The 20022-nt window shown below is 45.1% G+C and overlaps 1 protein-coding gene across 1 annotated transcript in view; it reads right to left on the bottom strand.

Moving 5' to 3' along the window:
- Positions 1 to 4079: 4079 nt before the first annotated feature.
- The window catches only part of KIF3B (kinesin family member 3B), a 32698-nt gene continuing 16755 nt past the window's right edge, over positions 4080 to 20022 (bottom strand). The window contains exons 2-9 of the mRNA XM_052650961.1: positions 17970 to 19426; positions 13714 to 13815; positions 13380 to 13502; positions 13156 to 13274; positions 8208 to 8321; positions 7418 to 7523; positions 5166 to 5344; positions 4080 to 4586 (exon numbers count right to left, since the gene is read on the bottom strand). Of these exons, the coding sequence (XP_052506921.1) occupies positions 4493 to 4586; positions 5166 to 5344; positions 7418 to 7523; positions 8208 to 8321; positions 13156 to 13274; positions 13380 to 13502; positions 13714 to 13815; positions 17970 to 19361 (2229 nt within the window). The 5' untranslated portion in view covers positions 19362 to 19426 and the 3' untranslated portion in view covers positions 4080 to 4492. The remainder of the gene's footprint in view (positions 4587 to 5165; positions 5345 to 7417; positions 7524 to 8207; positions 8322 to 13155; positions 13275 to 13379; positions 13503 to 13713; positions 13816 to 17969; positions 19427 to 20022) is intronic.

The following is a 20022-nucleotide window of genomic DNA, read 5'->3' as shown; positions in this document are numbered from 1 at the left end:
CATGACTGGGTAATACACATTCAGGTGCTTTTGGTTAGCATTTACCCCACCTCCCTCTCCCATGCAAGCACAAGCTGTGTGTGGGCAGGGGCTATGTTGCTCACATCTCTGTATCCAGTTCCTGGAACAGCATGGCGCAGAGGAGATACTCAACATGTATTTGTTAAGTGATTAGCCGCTTTTCTATAGAGGCCTAGGGGTTTCTGAACATAATACACCCAGTACTAGCTTCTAGTTTCTTAGGATACAAATTGCTCATGGTGTCTTCTGAACCCAGGGCCCTGTCATAGCAATAACCAAATAATTTTACTATTGAGTGGTAGTGGGGGTGGGGTGGGGGCTTTGGGGGTACGAGGGAATCATACCACACAGTTTGTATGATCTTAGTTCCCCAACTAGGGATTGAACTCAGGCCCTCAGCAGTGAAAGTGCAGAGTCCTAACCACTGGACCACAGGGAACGCCCAATAACCACATTTGAAAATGTCTGCTTTCATCCATATACTTGTGTACTTGTTGCTTTAAATGCAATGCTAATCCCTACAGTGGCCCTTCCAGGTGTGACTATGACCCTGTTTTACAGACAAGCCCCACCCCTCCACACACACACACACCACGGTTTAGACAGAAAAACTAAAATCCTCATAGTTGCACAGCTAGTAAGCACAGGCACAAGCAGGATTCAAGCTGAGCTCAGAGTCCAGGGTCTGAGCTCCTTCTATTGAGTCTCCACTCCTCACACAAGGTACATGACCCTTCCTCCATCCTGGGGGCCGGGACACTCCAGCAGGCCTGAGCACATAAGAAACCATAAGACCAACAATGAGTCGCTCATTTCTGGTAATTTTTTCTTGATAGTAAATAACATGAAATATTTTTGTGTTAAAAAATGTATATTCTAAAGTATATAATAAATGTAAAGAAACATTAAAAAACAAAACACAGAAATTAAAAGTAATTTCATGCCTGTCTTAGGAACTTCCATGGAAAACCACAAAGAGCATTCTTTTGTCACTCTTTCATTTCATGTCCCTTCACCTTGCTGCTATATTTTTTAAATGCCAACATTCCAACTCAGTCTTCATGTTCCACTCCCACCCTCCTTCCACTGGAAAGATTCAAATGTTTAAAAGAAATTGGCAGTGTGTCAGCCACCAGCATGTCATTCTCAGAAGCATCAGTCATTTATGAGGACACCTTTTTGGAGGTACAATAAATCTGATTTTTATTACACATCTTAGTTTAGAGTCACTTTTACATTCCTAGACAAAGAGATGATACAAATAAATATTGACTATAAAACTCAGAGCCCCAAGTATTGGCATATTCTTTGTCTAAAGGTAGCCAAAGAGAAGGTCAAGATCAACAGTAACTCCAAGGAGCCATAAAGCCCACTGCCTCCTGCCTGCCCCAGGATCACTCCTTTCATAAATAACCTCAGAAGCATTTCATTCAAGAAGCGAGGGCAGGGAGGAGGTGGGTCAGATTTCCAAACAGTACAAGACACAGCCTTGCACGATACACAACAGCCAGGCCTGCTGTTCTTACCCAGGTCCTTCTGAGCATTCTGATTATGGCTTTTACAGTGTATTAACAGCCCCATTTTTGTCCACTGATGGTGCTGAGATGGCCCAAGGTGGTGTTCGCACCGAGCCTTGACCTCCAGTGGGAAATGTGAGGCTGGACTGATATCCCACGTTGACAGGGAATGGACACTTCTCACAAACTTGGCAATGATTCTACATTCAGCGAAGGAGCGCTTACAAGAGTCACACAGGAGAAGCAGACCATGGCCCATGCTGGAGCTGAGCAACTCTCTTGACGCCCGTGGTCGTGGAGATGCGGGTGGTGCCATTCAAGCAGCATGCAGGCATTCAACGGGGAGCCATCCAGCGTTAGGGTGGAGTCTTAAGAAAGTGCTTCATGCCTATGATTTGTGGCCGTGAGTTCTGAATCCAGGGGCCTGGGAGACATGGGATTTGAAATCTGAAACCAGATACATTCCTGCAGGCAGTTGCACGTTTGTCTCAAACTACTTCTCTCAGATGAGCTTATTAGATCCTGGGATCTTGCTGCCAAATTTCATTAGGTGCTGCTGACGTGAAGGTGCTCAGAGGGCTTGGAACATTCTAGCATGACAACAGACAATAAAAACCTGGTCCCTCAGAGCCCAAAGCAGCAGCTTCCTGGTGGCAGCAGGACACTTTACTCTATTCGAATATTCATCGGATCCATTTGAGAGAAGAAAAGCACCGGAGACTCAACCTCCAGCCAGGTGTTCTTCGACTTCATTTCACAGACCACCAGATGAACACAGCTGAGTACAAGGCAGGCCTGTTTTCATGACCCTGCCTGTCAACTTGGCTTCTTTTGCCTTCTTAGAAAAGTTCCATGGTCATTCAACCACCCATGGTCAGAATAGTCACCTTGAGACATCAGTATTCAGCTACAGGGTTATCTGCAATTTTTAATTCTCAGACTTCCTAGATGGAAATGTTCAGCCTACAGAATTCAGATCAGCTTCAAGGAAATGCAGTGCCAAGAGACAGGTGTAACCAGCAGGTCACCATCTTAGGCTACCCACCCCATCATTTGGTTCCTGTTCAAACAGGGACATTCTTAGTAAATAATAAAGAACAGGGTTTGATCCCAAGAAAGATGAGGGATGCTTCCATTATGCTCCACGAATTGCTGAAAAGGGCCCTGGGTTCAGAAAGAATGGTTACTAAACAGGAGATAAGCTGGTAGACGACAGATCTCCATTTGCAGGACGCTAAGACATTGCACTCGGTACCTCCTCTTTCCCACGGGTTCTGATCCAGAAATGTGCCCTGGGAACTGAGCAGCTGAGTTAAAACATAACTCAAGGCCCACTGAGTCGCCACCTTCCCGAGGCACGGTGCCAGCAAAGTGCGCCGGTGTGGCCAACTAGGGACACGTATTGTCCCCTCAGGCTTGGCTCGTGGACTCAGACCCCCACGTGGGAGCTTCCAGCCTGGATTAGTCATTCAGCGGGCCTTTAATACAGACAAAGGCAACAACTGCACGTTAGTGTATTTCTAAAGTCGGGCAAGTTCTTGGTCTCTCTCTCTCTTACAGACACACACGACACATTCAAAGAACATAGGCACCACTGTGCTTGCACACCCACACACACTTATGAGCTTCTCATGGGGGGAAATGAGTAACATCCACCTAGTGACCAACATAAAGCCAAATTCTGAGTTTCAATAATACAGAGAACTAAAACTTACAAACCAAACCAGTACATGTAAACGGGAACTCCTAACTCCTCTGAACTATTCCATCGCACGGCCATGCCTTGCTACTGCCCCGGGCTCTGCCTGGGGGGAGCCCCAGTTCTAGGATTAGGTGAGTTTTCTGCTGGAGGCAGGCAGGATTCCTCTGCCGCACCAGCTGTGACGTCTTCCTCTGCCACTGCACCAAGCCTCACGGCTCCATCTTGGCACCCACCTCGTCACCCCAGAGCTCTCTATGCAAGGATGGAACAAAACAGGGGATGCAGAAGTGCTTCTCTGTGTCTCATGCCCCCAGCTCTGGTCCCATCAGAGAAGGCAGAGACAGCCTCCCTTTTCCCAAAATACAGGCCCACTGCAGAGCATGCTCCGGTGGCAGAGGATGGCCCCAGGCAGGTTCGCTCAGGGAATGTGCATGGGAATAGATGGTGACCTATAAAGAACAAAGTGACACGGCGTATGGACATGGCATCAGCTTACAGATTCACGTCTTGGATAAGATGGTCATGGTTTTGAGGTTCTAAAGAAGCTGTTTCCCTAAACTCTCCAAGGAGGCAGAGGAAGTGTTATTTCTATTGCTTCTGACATGGAATCCTTCTGGAGCAGAAGTTGGCAGCTTCCTTGGAAAATATCTGCTCCTTCAGCAGATCCCAAAAGCAGATCCACTTCTTACTGAGGTGCATGGACCATGCCCCTCAGAGGCTTAGCTCCAAATGAGATTTCTCATTTTCTACCTATAAGAACGAGCACCTGCTCAAGTTCTAGGACTTTCGCTTTTCAGACCCTTTGCCACTTTATCCTGAGGCTCCAAAGAGTTGGTCTGCTGAGGTGACTCCTGATTTTGCCCTATTGTTCAACAAGAAGGGAGCCCAGTATAAAGAACAGGCTAGAAAAGTAGAGGGGAGAGGATGGGACAGCAAGAAAAAGGAGAGGAGGTGGCAAGGGAGAAGGGAAGCAAGGTCACCGGTCACTCTCTTGCTTTCCACTCTGGCTATCACACTTTACCTTATCCAGGCAGTTCTGAGATGCTAATTAAAGGACAAGTCCCAGAGGAGCTGAGTGCCATCTTACGACCAGCCTGTTCAACCAGATTAAGTTGGTTCATCGGCAAAGAGGCCATTGCTTCTCCCCAGGGGAATGGTTCTGAGTTTGGGGTCAAGTCCTCTCTGCAGGTTTTTGCTTGTCTCTTCTCCCAGAAGGCAAGGCTGTTTGTAACCTGGGAGAGGGGAAGTGGCTTTACTTTGGAACTAGCCCCCGAGGCTGTGGATAAAGCTGAGATGCGGGGGTTCCTGAGGAAGAGGAGGAGCCCGACTTCCTTCCACTTTTAGGCCTGCAAGAGTCAAGCACATACGTCCATTACACATCCCATTGCTCTCTCTGATGCGGATAAGCCTCCCTTCCCATCAGTGGCCATTATGTCTCAGAGTGGCCTTGCCTCATGGACTTTCAATTGTAAAACCACCCGAGACTGGCACAGCGTGACCCTCTCGGATAGCCGACATGACCCGACAATGGACGGATGACACCTCAGGGAGGGACTCTTGATTCTCAGCAATTGTTCTTCCATTAAAATTACATCTTGACTGTCTTCTCCAAATTGGTAAGAAGGAAAAAAAAAAAACTAAGTATGCAGGTAAAATTCCATCCATCTTTGGCTTTTTACTCAGTTATTTTCCTTAAACTTCTAATCCGGAATTTAATAAGACAGGATTTCTAATTGAGCACCAAATTAAGTGGCTGGTTATTTAAATTGAGGCTCAGAGCCTGGGCTGTGGATGCAGACAGACCGAGGTTAACTCGGGCTTTGCCACTTAGTTCTATGATAAACAAGCACATTTGCTACCCTCTCCCCTCATCTGTCCTTGTTCAGACATGTTCTGTTCAAACATAGGTCCCCAAGGCCACTCACCTGGCCTTGGTTTTCTTATGTGCAGTGCTTTCAAAGGATGACGCATCCACCTGTATCTCATCTTCATCCTGTAGAGCCGCATCCAATGCGGCCTGGACCTTGGGGGCGATGGCGGGGCCCTCGTAGTCTCTGGTGGTCCGACTGGGCATGTCCAGCTCCAGCAGCATGATGTTTTCTGCCTACAGAAGCAGAGCCAAGACAGCTAGGATGGCGCCCAATCAGACAAAAGGAGTTCTAACAATCTAAACCCAAGAACAGAACCTCAGATTGCTTGCTACTCAAAGCCTACCAAGGGTCTGTCTAGAAAAAGTGATGTAGTTTTATAACTTTTTTCCTGGTGCTATTTCAGATGACTTTTATTTACTTTCTATGCTTTTCTCTATTTTCCTTTAAAAAAAAAAAAAAGAATGTGTATTGCACCCTAAGGGGAATAATCAAGAGAAAATAATAAATTAAGTACAACCCATTTATTGTAGACAGTATAAAAATATTAAAAGATATGCAGAAGAAAATTGTAGTCATCAAAAATCTCCATACCTACAGCAGCTCTGATGAATTTTCTGGCTGTAGAGGGAAGGAGGCAGGTATGGTGCATATATAAGGAGTGTGTGCAGGGGGCAGTGTACGTGCTTATTATCAGATTTTGAAAATCAGAGCAGGCTCTGCCTCATAACTGGCCTTGTAGAGAGATCCCCTCGTTCGATCTTCTGTGGTGGGCCTTTTCCTAACCCCTAAACACCAGGCCGAGGGTGACGAGGGAAGAACACCCATGGCTCCACATCTTCCCCTCTAGCTCCTCCCAGTCGGTGGAGTTCAAGCCCCAGGGCCCTGGCCGGGGCATGAGGGAAACCAGCTGGGAGGAGGTTACGGGAGAGAATGGAGTGGCTCTGTTGATCAATTTTATATATTGAGATACTGCAATACATGTCTCTCAATGGAGCAGGTCTGTTGCTAAAAATCATCTGAGCGCCACTGCTTGAAATTCTATCTCTGGATCAAGGTAAGCCCCCTGGAAACCCATGTATTTGATTTGTTGGCTTTAAAATCATGTTTTTAGGCTGAAGACATGAAATGAACTGGCAAGATATGCATCCTCTGAAACTGCTAGAAAAATGCTTCTGAGAACTCTGACACATTCCTCATCTTCCACGACATAAAGCCACATCTGATAATCTCTTTTTTGCTTTTGTTTTCCTTATTCAGAATAACTTAGTGCCAGGAAGAACGGTGCTTGAAGAGTTAACTAGTCCTAATCTGCCTTGCTCTGGCTGCCAAGGGAGACTCAAAAACATCTCAAAATTTTTAAGTGACAAGCTTTCATCATAAAAGTAATTTAGAGAACTCCCTGGTAGTTCAGTGGTTAGGACTTGCTGCTTTCACTGCTGTGGTCCAGGTGCGAACCCTGGTTGGGGAAACTAAGATCCCATAAGCCATGCAGTGCAGTCTAAATAAATAAACATAATAGAGGTTCCCCATGGATAGTTATAAAAAATACAGATAAGCAAAATGAAGAAAATTTTAAATGACTGTGCTTTCATTAACCAGCAATTACCAGTTCACATTTTGATCTACTTTGCACCCGACTTTTAAATTCATATATACGCTTTCAGGACCAATTGTTCTATAGCTGAACAATACCTGCATCTCCTGGCTCATCCACTTACCAGCTACCTGAACTTTTAAGCCATAGGACTGACCACACAGAGTGAGTGAGAGGGCTCAGTCACACAGAGCAGCAAAGTGCTGAGTACAGGGCCTGCTGCATGATCAGTGCTTATAAACAGAAGCCTGTATGGTGTTTCTCCTGTAAAATATGCTTGGGTCATTAACTAGTTATCAATTAGGTCATTTCAATTAACTACATGGCTCACACATATTCTGTTAAATGGAAGGACTGCAAGTTCTTTCACGAACCTCCATCTCCTGTCATTAGACGTCTTTCTTTCCCGTCACCCCACAAGGCCATTCTGAAACTCACTATTAATGTGTACTGGCCACATGGACTACAGTATGTTTGTACTCTCTCCTTCCCTAGCCCTAATTTGCTAAATCTCATTCTCTTTTACCTTGTTATTTATGATTCATTAATCATACGTATTATTTGTTATAATTGTTATTAACGTAGCTGTCCTCAGGTCCCTCTTAAAAGTGTCAGGATACAAATTATGACTGTGCAGACGGGTCAAAGGGTTTACATAAATTTAAACTTCTCCAGGACAGAGAGGAGAGAAACATGAGTACAATCTTCTCACCCTGTATCGAACGTCTGGACGAACCATCATGGACATTCTTGCGTGCTGGCTCAACGGTCTCCTGTATCCCACAGCTGAGACTGGCCTTTTCATCATCTGCTGGTTCCTGGAAATGGACTGTGTGCTCAAGACCCAGGCCAGAGTGTGTCCCACAGTCCCAGGATTGGGACTGTGGAACTAGCACTCAGAAAATTCTGAGCCTCCTTTAGGTAGAACCCTAAATGGGAAACTCCCTGGACTGAGGGCTGACATGTAAATGGGGTGGGAGCTGCTTATATTTTCTGCTTGAATTGCTTTCTGATTCACATGTGAGCATCATGCATCTTTCAAGCTGGAGGGGCTCTGAGTCATCATCCAGTTCTTAGATAGCAGGCGTGAAGCTGAGCTGTCCACACTCCCCACTCCCACATCCTTGGCAGATTTCTCTCATCTTTCCAGCAGGACCCAGACAGAGACTGAGAATCCTCCACACAGTCAGACTGACAGATAAGATAACACCTGTGTACTACCCACCCCCTTGGCCTGGCACACTTCACTGGACAGGGGAAGCTGAAGAGCAGGAACTTGGGAAAGGCCACTAGTTCACTATGATAATGTTTCCCAGTTCCTAATACCACACTCGTCACCAAATGTTTACTTCATGAACTTACAGCAGCCACAAAGTCACAGCTGCAACTGGTTCCAAGTTCAAAGGAATCAGACTGTATTTTACCATTCTCCTCTGGGCAAGTCCAGCTTATCAACATTCTACCCCACCCCATTCCCACATTACAAGTCAATAGTGACTTACTCCAGTCTGGTTATAGGATGTAATTTCCAATGATCTTCCTCTTCATCAAAGAAGGATCTATTCATAATTTTACTTTTTTCTTCCAGGGGAATGAAGTTTTCTATAATAAGATGCCTGTAAGAGCACAAATACACAGGCGAATAGATGGACAAAGAACAAGAAATGGGTGCTGGTTATCTGGTCCCACATGAAGCAAGTAATAGGTAAGGGCCAAGTCACTCAACCAACATCTACTGAGCAGGTACAACGGGACTACCATCATACTAGGAGCTGGGGTACAGACAGGAACGACACTGGCCCCTGCCTGAGACAGAGGAACACTCGTAGGTATGCTGACAGGTCTATCGTAGGTATGGAGAAGGCAACGGCACCCGACTCCAGTACTCTTGCCTGGAAAATCCCACGGAGGGAGGAGCCTGGTAGGCTACAGTCCATAGGGTTGCTAAGAGTTGAACACGACTGAGCGGCTTCACTTTCACTTTTCACTTTCATGCATTGGAGAAGGAAATGGCAACCCACTCCACTGTTCTTGCCTGGAGAATCCCAGGGACGGGGAAGCCTGGTGGGCTGCCGTCTATGGGGTCGCACAGAGTCAAACACGACTAAAGCAACTTAGCAGCAGCTATTGTAGGAATATGGAAAGGTCACTTATCCCCAAGCAGTAGCATCTTGAGGAGGTGGAAGGACTAAAGAGGAAGGGAGGGACTTCCCTGGTGGTCCAGTGGCTAAGACTCCACACTTCCAATGCGAGGGGCCTGGATTTGATGTCGGGGAACTAAGATCCCACAGTTTTTGAGGCAAATAAACAAATAATTTTTAAAAATAAAGAGGAAGGCAATGCCTGGGCTATGCTGCAGTGAACTTGTGCTAAGTACTTGAGGGAGGGCCACTGGTACTGCTAAACCTGCTCCTTAGTTTCCAAAATGCTGAAAACAGATTACAATTTCAAATGCCTTCCTCCATTCCTATGGACTGTTGCCCAAGGTGGAAAACTCCACATTTGAATCACCAGAACAAAGAGGAGAACAAGATGCATTTCAGCCCCTTAGATCCCTGCAAATGAAGACCATTCCTGAGAAGAGTCTCTGCCTCAGAAGCACCCAGGGAACACGGCAGACAATGAAACTGGAACCCGCTGAGCTGTGTCTCTCCATGGTGATGACTATTTCCTGCCCCTCTCTGAGTGCACTCCTTCCAGACCTCAGGACAGAAAAATGCCAACAGGGTGTGAACGACAGAGACACACAAAACAAACACCACAGAGGTCGAGGGGACTATGAGAAACAGGCTGGCTTGCTGTTTACTCAGTAGATATGAAGAAGAGACAGAACAATGAAAATTACTTCCTTAAAAAAATAATTTGAAGAGATGACATTTTCTCTTTATTTGACTATTTAAGAAATGATTTTTCATATATTTGGGGTCCTTTTTTGTGTGATTTTAAAGATCTTATTTATACATTAGAAAATGTGAGACTTCCCTGGTGGTGAAGTGGTTAACGCTCTGACCTCCCAAGGCAGGGGGTGCAGGTTTAATCACTGGTCAGGGAACTAAGAACCTACATTCTATGCAGGGTGAAAAAAAATTTTTTTTAAAGAAAAGAAAATGTGAGAAATACAATTACAATTTCAATACTCAGAAATAGACATTTTGACATATTTTGTTCTGACCTTTTTTCTAGGTGTACATGCCTAGCAAGAGGACTAACACATATATTTAATTTTAAGGGCTCCGTCCCAAATTTACAACTTAATCATTAAAAGAATCTCTTTGAAAGTTCTTTTTCAAAAAAGATGTATTTATTTTTGGCTGCACTGAGTCTTTGTTGCTGCAGTTGTGTTTAGTTGCTAAGTTGTGTCTGACTCTTTGCGACCCCATAGACTGTAGCCCACCAGGCTCCTCTGTCCACAGGATTTCCCAGGCAAGAATACTGGAGTGGACTGCCATTTCCTTCTCAATAAAAAGTTCCTCTTTAAAGAAAACTTTGAGCAAATAAAGTGGAAGAACTGATATTAAAAATTTGTTTTTTAATTTGCAAAACCCCTAATGAAATAATGGAGTTACACAAAGATCACTGTTGGCTGAAACCATTAGCTCAGTGGTTCTCAAGCCAGGCTGCACATCAATATCACTTACAATATCTTAGTCAGACCTCGTGAGAGATCAGTGATTCTCAAAGTGTGCTCAAAAACCAGCAGAAACAACAGCTGGTACTTGTGAATGCAAATGCTCAGGCCCCACCCCAGATGTGCTGAATCAGATTCTCTGGATGTGGGGCCCAGCGATCCACGTTTAACAAGCCCTTCAGATGAACTGGTACCTGCTGAAAGTTTAAGGACCACTGCCTAGACGAGTGAAATCAGAACCTCTTGGGTAGGACCCAAGTGTCGCTATTTTTAAAAACTCCTCCGATGATTTATGTGTGTAATCAAGGTTGAGAACCAGTCCTTCAGAGTTCACCTTCAGTAAAAGGAAGTAAAGAAGATAGAGACGCAAGCTAAATGACACCATGAAGAAGCAGCAGACTGACAAATCCAGAATGTGGTGTATTTCTCTAGGCTAACTGCCCCAGCCTTTTCAACAATACAACTATGAAAAAAAGTTTCTAAAAAGGAAAGGGGTTGCTCCAGATTAAAATAAGCATAACAGACATAATAACTAAATGCAATATATAGTCCTTATGTAGATCTTAATACAAATAAACCAAGAAAGTCCAAATATGGGTAGGGTATGAGAGAATACTAAGAAACAATGTTAATTTTGTTAGGTGAAAATATATCATTACATCCACAAAAATCAATTTTAATTCTGACACAGTAGCTTCAGAATAAACATTCTGAAAATAAAATTAAGAAAACAATTCCTCATACGATAGCATCAAAAAAATAAAATACTTAGGTATAAATTTAACAAAAGAAGTGCAAAGACTATGCAATGAAAAATACAAACATTTATGACAGAAATTAAACAAGATTCAAATAAATGGAAAAACATCCCATGTTCATGGATCAGCATACTTAATACTGTTAAGATAACAATACTCTCCAAATTGATCTATACAGTCAACACAATTCCGATCAAAATCTCAACTGTTTTTCTTTTTCAGAAATTGAGAAGCTGATCTTAAAGTTTATATGGAAATGCACGAGACCCTGAATAGCCAAAAGAATCTTGAAAAAGAACAAAACATTGGAGCACTCACATTTTCTCATTTCAAAACTTACTACAAAGCTACAGTAAATAAGACGGTTGATACTGGCATAATGACAGACATATAGTTCAACAGAATAGTACCGAAGGTAGAGAAATAAACTTTACAATTACGGTCAACTGACTTTCAACAAGGATGCAAAGACAAAAAGGGAAGACACTTTCAACAAAAGGTGCTCGGGCAACTGAATATCCACATGCAAAAGAATGCATCTGGAACCATACTTCAGACCATGTAAGAAATTAACTCTAAATGGATCATAGACTAAATGTAAGACCTAAATCTGTAAGACTCTTGGATAACCTAAGAGAACTAAAAATGTTAAGTCCACAGTTAAACTTGGACACAAATGTTCATAGCAGCATTATTAACTATAGCTGAAAAGCAGAAACAACCCAAATGTCCATCAACTGATGAATGGATAAATAAAATGTGGAATATTCATATAATATGGGTCAGCTCTACAAAAAGAAGTACTAACATCCTGCAACATGGATAACTCCTGAAGACATGTTAATTGAAAGAAACCAGTCACAAAGACCACATCCTATATAATTCCGTGTATACGAAAGGTCCAGAATAGGTTAATTTACAGAGTCAGAAAGTAGATCAGTTACTTATAAGGCTGGGGGAGGAGATAATAAGGAGTGACTGACAACCGGTACACGTTTTCTTTGGGTGAGGGCACCCACAAATGTTCTAAAATTAGACTGTAGTGTTGACTTTACAGCCAAGTAAACATATGCATACATATTTAAATAACTTGTGGGGGAGTTCCCTGGTAACCTAATGGTTAGGATTCCTGGCTTTCATTGCTGTGGCCCAGGTTCAATCCTTGGTGAGGGAACAGATTCCCCAAGCTGTGCAGCCACAGTAAAAAAACTGACTTGTATCTTGCATACTTTAAATAAGTGAATTGTACGGTATGTGAATTATATCTCAGTAAAGATTTTACTTAAAAAAAAAAACAACACTGTGGTACATATGTAAGTATGTAGGAATGAGGTAACATGATGTAAGATTTGCTTTAAAGTATTTTTATGAGGATAAAGATCTGTGCTTTCACTGAAGGGGGCATGGGTTCAATCCCTGGTGGGAGAGATAAGATTCTGCAGGCTACACAGTAGAGCCTATCCCCCTAAAAAACCAAAAGCAACCAAACTATGAAAGATGGAGAACAAAAGACTGTTTATCATAGCATCTTGGGCTTTCCTGGTAGCTCAGCAGTAAAGAATCCACCTGCAATGCAGGAGACTTGGGTTCGATCCCCGGGTCAGGAAGATCCCCTGGAGAAAAAAATGGCAACCCACTCCAGTATTCCTGCCTTCCTGCCTGGGAAATCCCACGGACAGACGAGCCTGGCAGGCTGTAGTCCATGGGATCACAACAGTCAGACATGACTTAGCGATTAAACCACCACCACTGCTGGGCAATGGATATTTGGGTGTTCCTTATACCATTCAGAAAATTCTAATTAATAAAAGATTCCCTTTCATCAATAGATAATGGCTTCAGTAAGGCAGAATGGGAGGAACTTGGAGATCATCCGGTGAAGATACTCAGTTAACAGATGGGATGCAGAGACAGAAAATAACTTTCTTAGGAATAAACAGAAGACAGACAAGGTGGCGAGAGATGGAGAGAAGTAAGCAGGGGCCCTGTCTTCTGAGGGGTTTCCTACTTAACAAACAACAACACAGCAAGCGGCTGGGGTGCCCCGGAAGACCCAGGACTTACTTGAGTTTCAGCTCCCTGGTGAGCTCATTTTGGGTCTGCTCCAGCTCCTGCCGCTCCTTGATGTGCTCTTCTTGGAGGTCATGGATCTCTGCCTTGACTGCCTGAAGCTTAGAGAAGAGCTGGAAACAACAGGAGAGGCGGCTGAGCCGGGCAGCCCTCTAGACAAGAGAGTTCACTCTGCCCCACACCTCAAGGAGCCTCTGCCTGCCTCATTCCTTTCCTACCTTTTTGAGTTTCTTGGTCTTGATGTCCACCTCTTGCTGCAATGAGCTGTATGTCTCCTTCAGTTCTAAGGTCTCCTCGTCTCGGCTTTCCATCTGCTGCTGGATTTCTCTTTCTCGACGTTTCTGAGCAATGTCACAAAACTGATCAGTGTGCCTACAGACAACGTCTATTCAAGAATATGGGGCTGGGTGCTCTAGATCAGTCTCCCACCAGGAAGGCACTGACACACGTCCTTCCCATCACCTTTGAAGAGTCTAACAGAAAAGATATTGGCTCTGTAGCATTGACGCACTCCGCCCCACTCCATTCTCTCCCAAAGGGAGTGACAGTTACCTGTTCTGCAATTTCCTGCCGTTTCTGCTCCAGGATTTTCTGCTGTTCATTTGTATGATCTACTATATTTTTTCCTCCAACAAGCAGCTTACTCTCCATAGCCTTTGTGAGAAAAGAGCAGAATCCAGGTCGTGAGTGGTCTCGCTCAGAACATAGCTCCTCACAGGGAAGCCTGTGAAAGACAAAGAGCTCCGGACCGAGCCAAAGCAGGTAACTTCTTAGGGAAAATATACTGTGCTCAGCTGGGCCTGTCTCATCACTCGGGTGGAGCTTTGGCGGCTTCACTAGGGCTTTATAATGGAAATACTGAAGACACAGCTTCCCTACACATACATGAATTTCAGCTTTATATTTTAAAGAAAATTTTTGGTTTGTTTGTATGAAGTATTGACCTCAGTTAGAACCTATTAAGCACCTTCTACATGCTAGGTACTGAGGATGCCACTGTGAATATGAGTCAAAAGCTGAGAGTCCACAGAGGGCCACAAGTAGCAGGTTCTTATCAGATGGAGTCAGATCTTATCATGAGGAAAGGACAGAGGAATACAGGCAGAGGCACACGGGAAGGAGGGAATTCAGGCTCTTCCCAAAGGCAGTCAGAGAAAAAGCTTCCTGTCTCAAGGGACAGCTACAAAAGTGCTAAAGTAAAAATAGGAAACAGCTAAGGAAAAAAAATTGTTTTCAGAGGGTAGAGTAGAGAGTGGTGATACATGAAGTTGGCAAAGCAATCAGGGGGTAGTTCAAAAACCTCCAAGCCTTGTTTGGGAGACTAGGCTTGACCCTGAGAACTGCAGGAACCACTGACGTGTCCTTTGAGCACTAGGATACATAACCAGATCTGTGTTTTAGAAACAAAACTCCCCTGCACAGGAAGAAAAACTGGAAAAGGGCGGGCTGGGTGGAGTGAGAGCAGACAGGAGGCTGTTTTAAGGTTTCAGGCCTGAGCTGGGGCAGGAGAGGTTGGGAGAGCAAACTGGATGGGTCCGAGAGAGGCAGGATTCAGAGACCGCGGGAGAGAGAGTGGCAGCTGGCAATGATAACTCCTAGGAAGGAGTCTGGCTAGACTGAGGAAAGGCAGGCCGAAGCAGGCTCTGCGTGGCCCTGGGCATCTCCATGGAAATACCCAGCAGGCAGAGGCCATCAGCTGGGATATTAGGAGACAGCTTTGGGCTAACCATGGAGACTGAAAACCTTCAGCAATTTAGATGAGGGCTGAAGCCAGGGGAATGATTTGCACCTGAGAAGCACGGGCTCCAAAAACTCCACAACCTTGCTTTAAAGAAACTTCTACCCCTGCTGCCATGTTTCTGCCCCTGCGACTTTCCTCTTTTTTCAAAACGAAAAGGCTGGACTGATTAGTAATCACCACCCCCAACACACTCCCTTCCAGCTCTAAAATTCTTTTGTCCTATGACTGTATATCATCCAGGGATTGAGAAAGACAGATGTCATGTCATTCTCCCACAAATAAAACATGTAAGAGGTCCAGTGACCTTGAGCTGATGCTGAGTCTGGCCATACTCAGTTTCTGAGAGTTGCCCGACTGCCCAAGGTTGTTTAGAGTCTAGGTGCTCCCGGGCTTGAATAAAGGCCGTGATCTTTAAAAACACCACATGCAGATCAAACGCAAGCATACCCAGTTACACAGTGCAGGAGTCAGGAAGGGTCAAGCGACATAACAGAACCCCATAGTAAGCCCCTCCCCAGAACACAGTTACTTCCTAATTGTGTTGTATGTGACTCCATTTTCACACCAGGTCTTGAGAGTCCTACAAAGGATCCCTACCTCAAGTCAAACAGGACCCAGCTCTGTGAAAGGGCTACAGCTTCGCGTGGTGGGGGAAGGAGAGGCAGGAAAGAGATCACTTTGGCATTTTTTAAAAAATTAATAAACATAGACACGTTTCAGAGTAGAAATCAAAGTCTGCATAAACACAAGACAGAACCCAATGCTTCAAAGGAATTCTGACGGGTTGTCAAGCAGTGGTCATCCTCGGTTTTCCACAGCCAGCACTGTGCTCTCCTCTGCCAGGAAAGCCCTTCGCCAGAAAGAACAGGCAACACGCGGGCGCCTCCACACTCTAGAATTCTACTCGGCCACTGGCACACAGGGCCTGGCTGCAAGGGAGCACCCAGGGGGTGACCTTGCCTAATCAGACACCCTGCATAGAAAAACCACAAGCAGACACCATTGTTTATCTACCAGACAGACAAAAATTCAAGCCTGCTAATCACAAGTGTTGGTAAGGATGGGGAACAACCAGGACTCACACCCCGCTGGTAGAAGCATCAACACACACGACCACGTGAGAAAGCTACATGTTGTTGTCTGGTGAAGGTGAAGCTATACAACACCCTAAGACCTGATGGTGTCAAGCAAGAAACTCACCCACACAAGTTCTCCTCGAGTCAAGGACAAGGAAATCAGGGCAAGAAAACTAAAACAACCCACACTATCAGGAGAATGGAATGCCATGGAAATCTCAGAGCAGTCTGAATGAATCCCAGTTCCAGGCATCAAAATGGGTAAATTTCGTTAACATGACATTTAGCAAATAAAAGTAGATCACAGCAGTGGGATTCAATTGATACGAAAGTTAAAAATTATGTGAAACTAAAAAGATCTTTATGCAGAGTACATCATGAGAAACGCTGGGCTGGAAGAAACACAGGCTGGAATCAAGATTGCCGGGAGAAATATCAATAACCTCAGATATGCAGATGACACCACCCTTATGGCAGAAAGTGAAGAGGAACTAAAAAGCCTCTTGATGAAAGTGAAAGAGGAGAGTGAAAAAGTTGGCTTAAAGCTCAACATTCAGAAAACTAAGGTCATGGCATCCGGTCCCATCACTTTATGGGAAATAGATGCGGAAACAGGGGAAACAGTGACAGACTTTATTTTGGGGGGGCTCCAAAATCACTGCAGATGGTGACTGCAGCCATGAAATTAAAAGACGCTTACTCCTTGGAAGGAAAGTTAGGACCAACCTAGACAGCATATTCAAAAGCAGAAACATTACTTTGCCAACAAAGGTCCGTCTAGTCAAGGCTCTGGTTTTTCCAGTAGTCAAGTATAGATGTGAGAGTTGGACTGTGAAGAAAGCTGAGTGCTGAAGAATTGATGCTTCTGAACTGTGGTGTTGGAGAAGACTCTTGAGAGTCCCTTGGACTGCAAGCAGATCCAACCAGTGCATCCTAAAGGAGATCAGTCCTGGGTGTTCTTTGGAAGGAATGATGCTAAAGCTGAAACTCCAATACTTTGGCCACCTCATGCGAAGAGTTGACTCATTGGAAACGACTCTGATGCTGGGAGGGATTGGGGGCAGGAGAAGGGGACGACAGAGGATGAGATGGCTGGATGGCATCACTGACTCAACGGACGTGAGTCTGAGTGAACTCCGGGAGATGGTGATGGACAGGGAGGCCTGGCGTGCTGCAATTCACGGGGTCGCAAAGAGTCAGATACGACTGAGCGACTGAACTGAACTGAACTGAACAGGTGGCTTAGTGGGTAAAGAATCTGCCTGCAGTTCAAGAGATGCAGGAGATGTGAGTTCAATCTCTGGGTCAGGAAGATTCCCTGGAGAAAGGCACAGCAACCCACTCCAGTATTCTTGCCTGGAGAATCCCATGGACAGAGGAGCCGGGTGGGCTACAGTCCATAGGGTAACACAGAGTCGGACATGACTGAAGCGACTGAGCATGCACAAAATAATCCCTTATGTAGAGACATATATACACATTTGGGTAAACTATAAAGAAAAGCAAAGAAAGAATAAACACCAAATCCAAGGTAACAGTTACCTCTGGGGAGGTAGGGGCACAAAGAGCTTGTAAAGATACAGATGCTACTCTGTTTCTTATACTGGGGGAGGAAGAGGGGTACATGGATATTACTGTCAAAGATTCTCCAGGCAAGAATACTGGAATGGGTTGCCATGCCCTCCTCCAGGGGATCTTCCCAACCCAGGGATTGAACCCAAGTCTCCTGCTTTGCAGGTGGATTCTTTACCGTCTGAGCCACCAGGTAAACCCATGAATACTAGAGTGGGTAGCCTATTCCTTCTCCAGGGGATCTACCTGACTCAGGAATCAAACGGGGGTCTCCTATATTGCAGGAGGATTCTTCACCAGCTGAGCTACTAGGGAAGCCCTTGGGCACTGAATATCAACATCATTCCTCATATCACTTTTTTTGATAAAACAAAAAAATTAGAACAAAAAAAGAACGGCCCTAAGGCAGGGTACAGTACCTTGATTTTGGCCCCGAGCACCTCAGCAGCATCCTTCTCCCGCCGCAGATCCTCCATCTTTTTCTCCTTCTCCTTCAGCAGCCTCTTCTTTTCCTCTGCAACCAAGCTGTGGTCCTCAACAATGGCCCGCTTCTCGATCTCCAGTTTCTCTTGCTGTTCCCGCCAATAATCATCCTTGTCATCCCCTTCCTCCTCCCCCTCTTCTCCCTCCTCCTCCTCCTCTTCCCCACCCCCAACCCCCCTCCGCTTCTCTCGCCTCTTCCTTCTGCCAATGGACCGTTTCTCTAACTGGGCTTTGAGCCGAGCAATCTCTTCCTGGAATTCTCGAAGAAGGGCGTCCTTAGGGTCCTCGTTGACCCTTGGCTTGTTCTTAATGTTTTTGGCACGGTTGGCATATCTTAGAGTGGTTAGGGTCTCTTCTACGTTGTAAGAGGCGGGCCCCACGTTGGCCACCATCACAGTTTTAGCATTGCCACCAAGAGAATCCTGGAGGAGCCTGGTAAGCTTGGAGTCCCGATATGGAATATGGGTGCTTTTTCCATCTACCAGGGCAGAAATGACATTACCCAAGGCCGAAAGGGACAGGTTGATCTTGGTTGCCTCCTTCAATCTTTCCCCTTGCGCACCAGTCTTGGCCTGCCGTTCACTGCCAGCAAGATCTACAAGGTTCAGTTTCCCTACCCGGATGTGGTTTTCACCGTCGAGGCCCACCTCACTGCATTCGATGGTGATGACGAAAATTGCATGTGAACGGGAACTGTGCTCATTCATGTTGGTGGCCCCAACAGAACGGTTCTGGTTCCCCACGTTCATCACATGCTCTATTTCCTTCACGCTCTTGGTAACGAAGGAAGACAAGTCTTTCACGTACACCCCGGTGTCAGGCCTCTCTTTGAGCTCAAGCCTTTTGGTCTGATCCTTGGAGAGCAGGTCTCGGATCTCCTCCTGGTAGATCTCCAAGTAAGAAGCCCTGACCAAGTACTGTTGATTCTGGGATCGAGAGATATGGGTGAAGATGTGATCAAACGAGTTAGGGATGACCCCTCTTTTTTCAGGGTCGCCCCGGACTCCTTCCATCGTGTAGGTTTTCCCAGTCCCCGTCTGTCCATAGGCAAAAATTGTCCCATTGAAACCCTGAAGGACAGAGTCCACCAGCGGTCTGAAGGTCTCATCATAGAGTTCAAACTGTTTCGCATTCCAGTCGTAGACAGCATCAAAAGTGAAGGTCTTGGGCATTTCGTGGGCCACTCCCTTGGGGTTCTTGACAGACACCTGCCCTAGCTTCACGTCCACATCCACCACCTTGTCATATGAAGCAGCCTTTTCCTTGCCATTCATGGGCCTACAGCGAACCACCACCCGGACTGATTCTGAGCTTTTCAGCTTTGACATGATGACCTCTGGCCAGGTCACTCTTAAGGGCTATGAATCCAAAAATATCTCAGGATGCTAGGGTCCTAGGGGAGGGGAAAAAAAAAAAAAAGCACAGACAGTACAGTTGTCACTGGGGGCTGATTACACACCCAGGTCACCTCCATCCAGCCAACCTTCTGACAGCCATACTTAATAACTACTACAAATGGCTATTTCCTCATGGGATCTTAACTAGTTGCAGAGAGAAAAATAAAAACCCTACTCGACCAACTAGCTTGTCCACTCTTCAATGTATATTTTATCCTATACTACAGGTTGAGGTGGCTGGAAGCTTTATAAAAGCCCAAATAACCTTATATGCTATGGAACTACCATAACCTCTGCATAGAGCCATTTGGAGCTATCTATCTAAATTTAAAATGCAAAGCCCCTTTGATCTAGCAGTTGTATTTCGAAGAATTTATCCTACAGATAGAAGGATATCTGTTGTGGCATCATCTGTGGTAGCAACAGATTGTGGACAATCTCAATTCCCATCAAGAGGGGGCTGATGAAATAAATTTAATATATGCAGTGGAATCCTGTGCAGTTGCTAAAAAGAATGTGCTAATCTAAACATAATCCTAAACCAAGATATGCTGTTAAGTGAAAAACCCTGGACGAGGAACAGTGTCTATAG

Source organism: Budorcas taxicolor, chromosome 13 (genome assembly GCF_023091745.1).
Source record: "Budorcas taxicolor isolate Tak-1 chromosome 13, Takin1.1, whole genome shotgun sequence".
In the NCBI taxonomy this organism is placed as follows: Eukaryota; Metazoa; Chordata; class Mammalia; order Artiodactyla; family Bovidae; genus Budorcas; species Budorcas taxicolor.
This window is presented reverse-complemented; position numbering and strand designations above follow the sequence as displayed.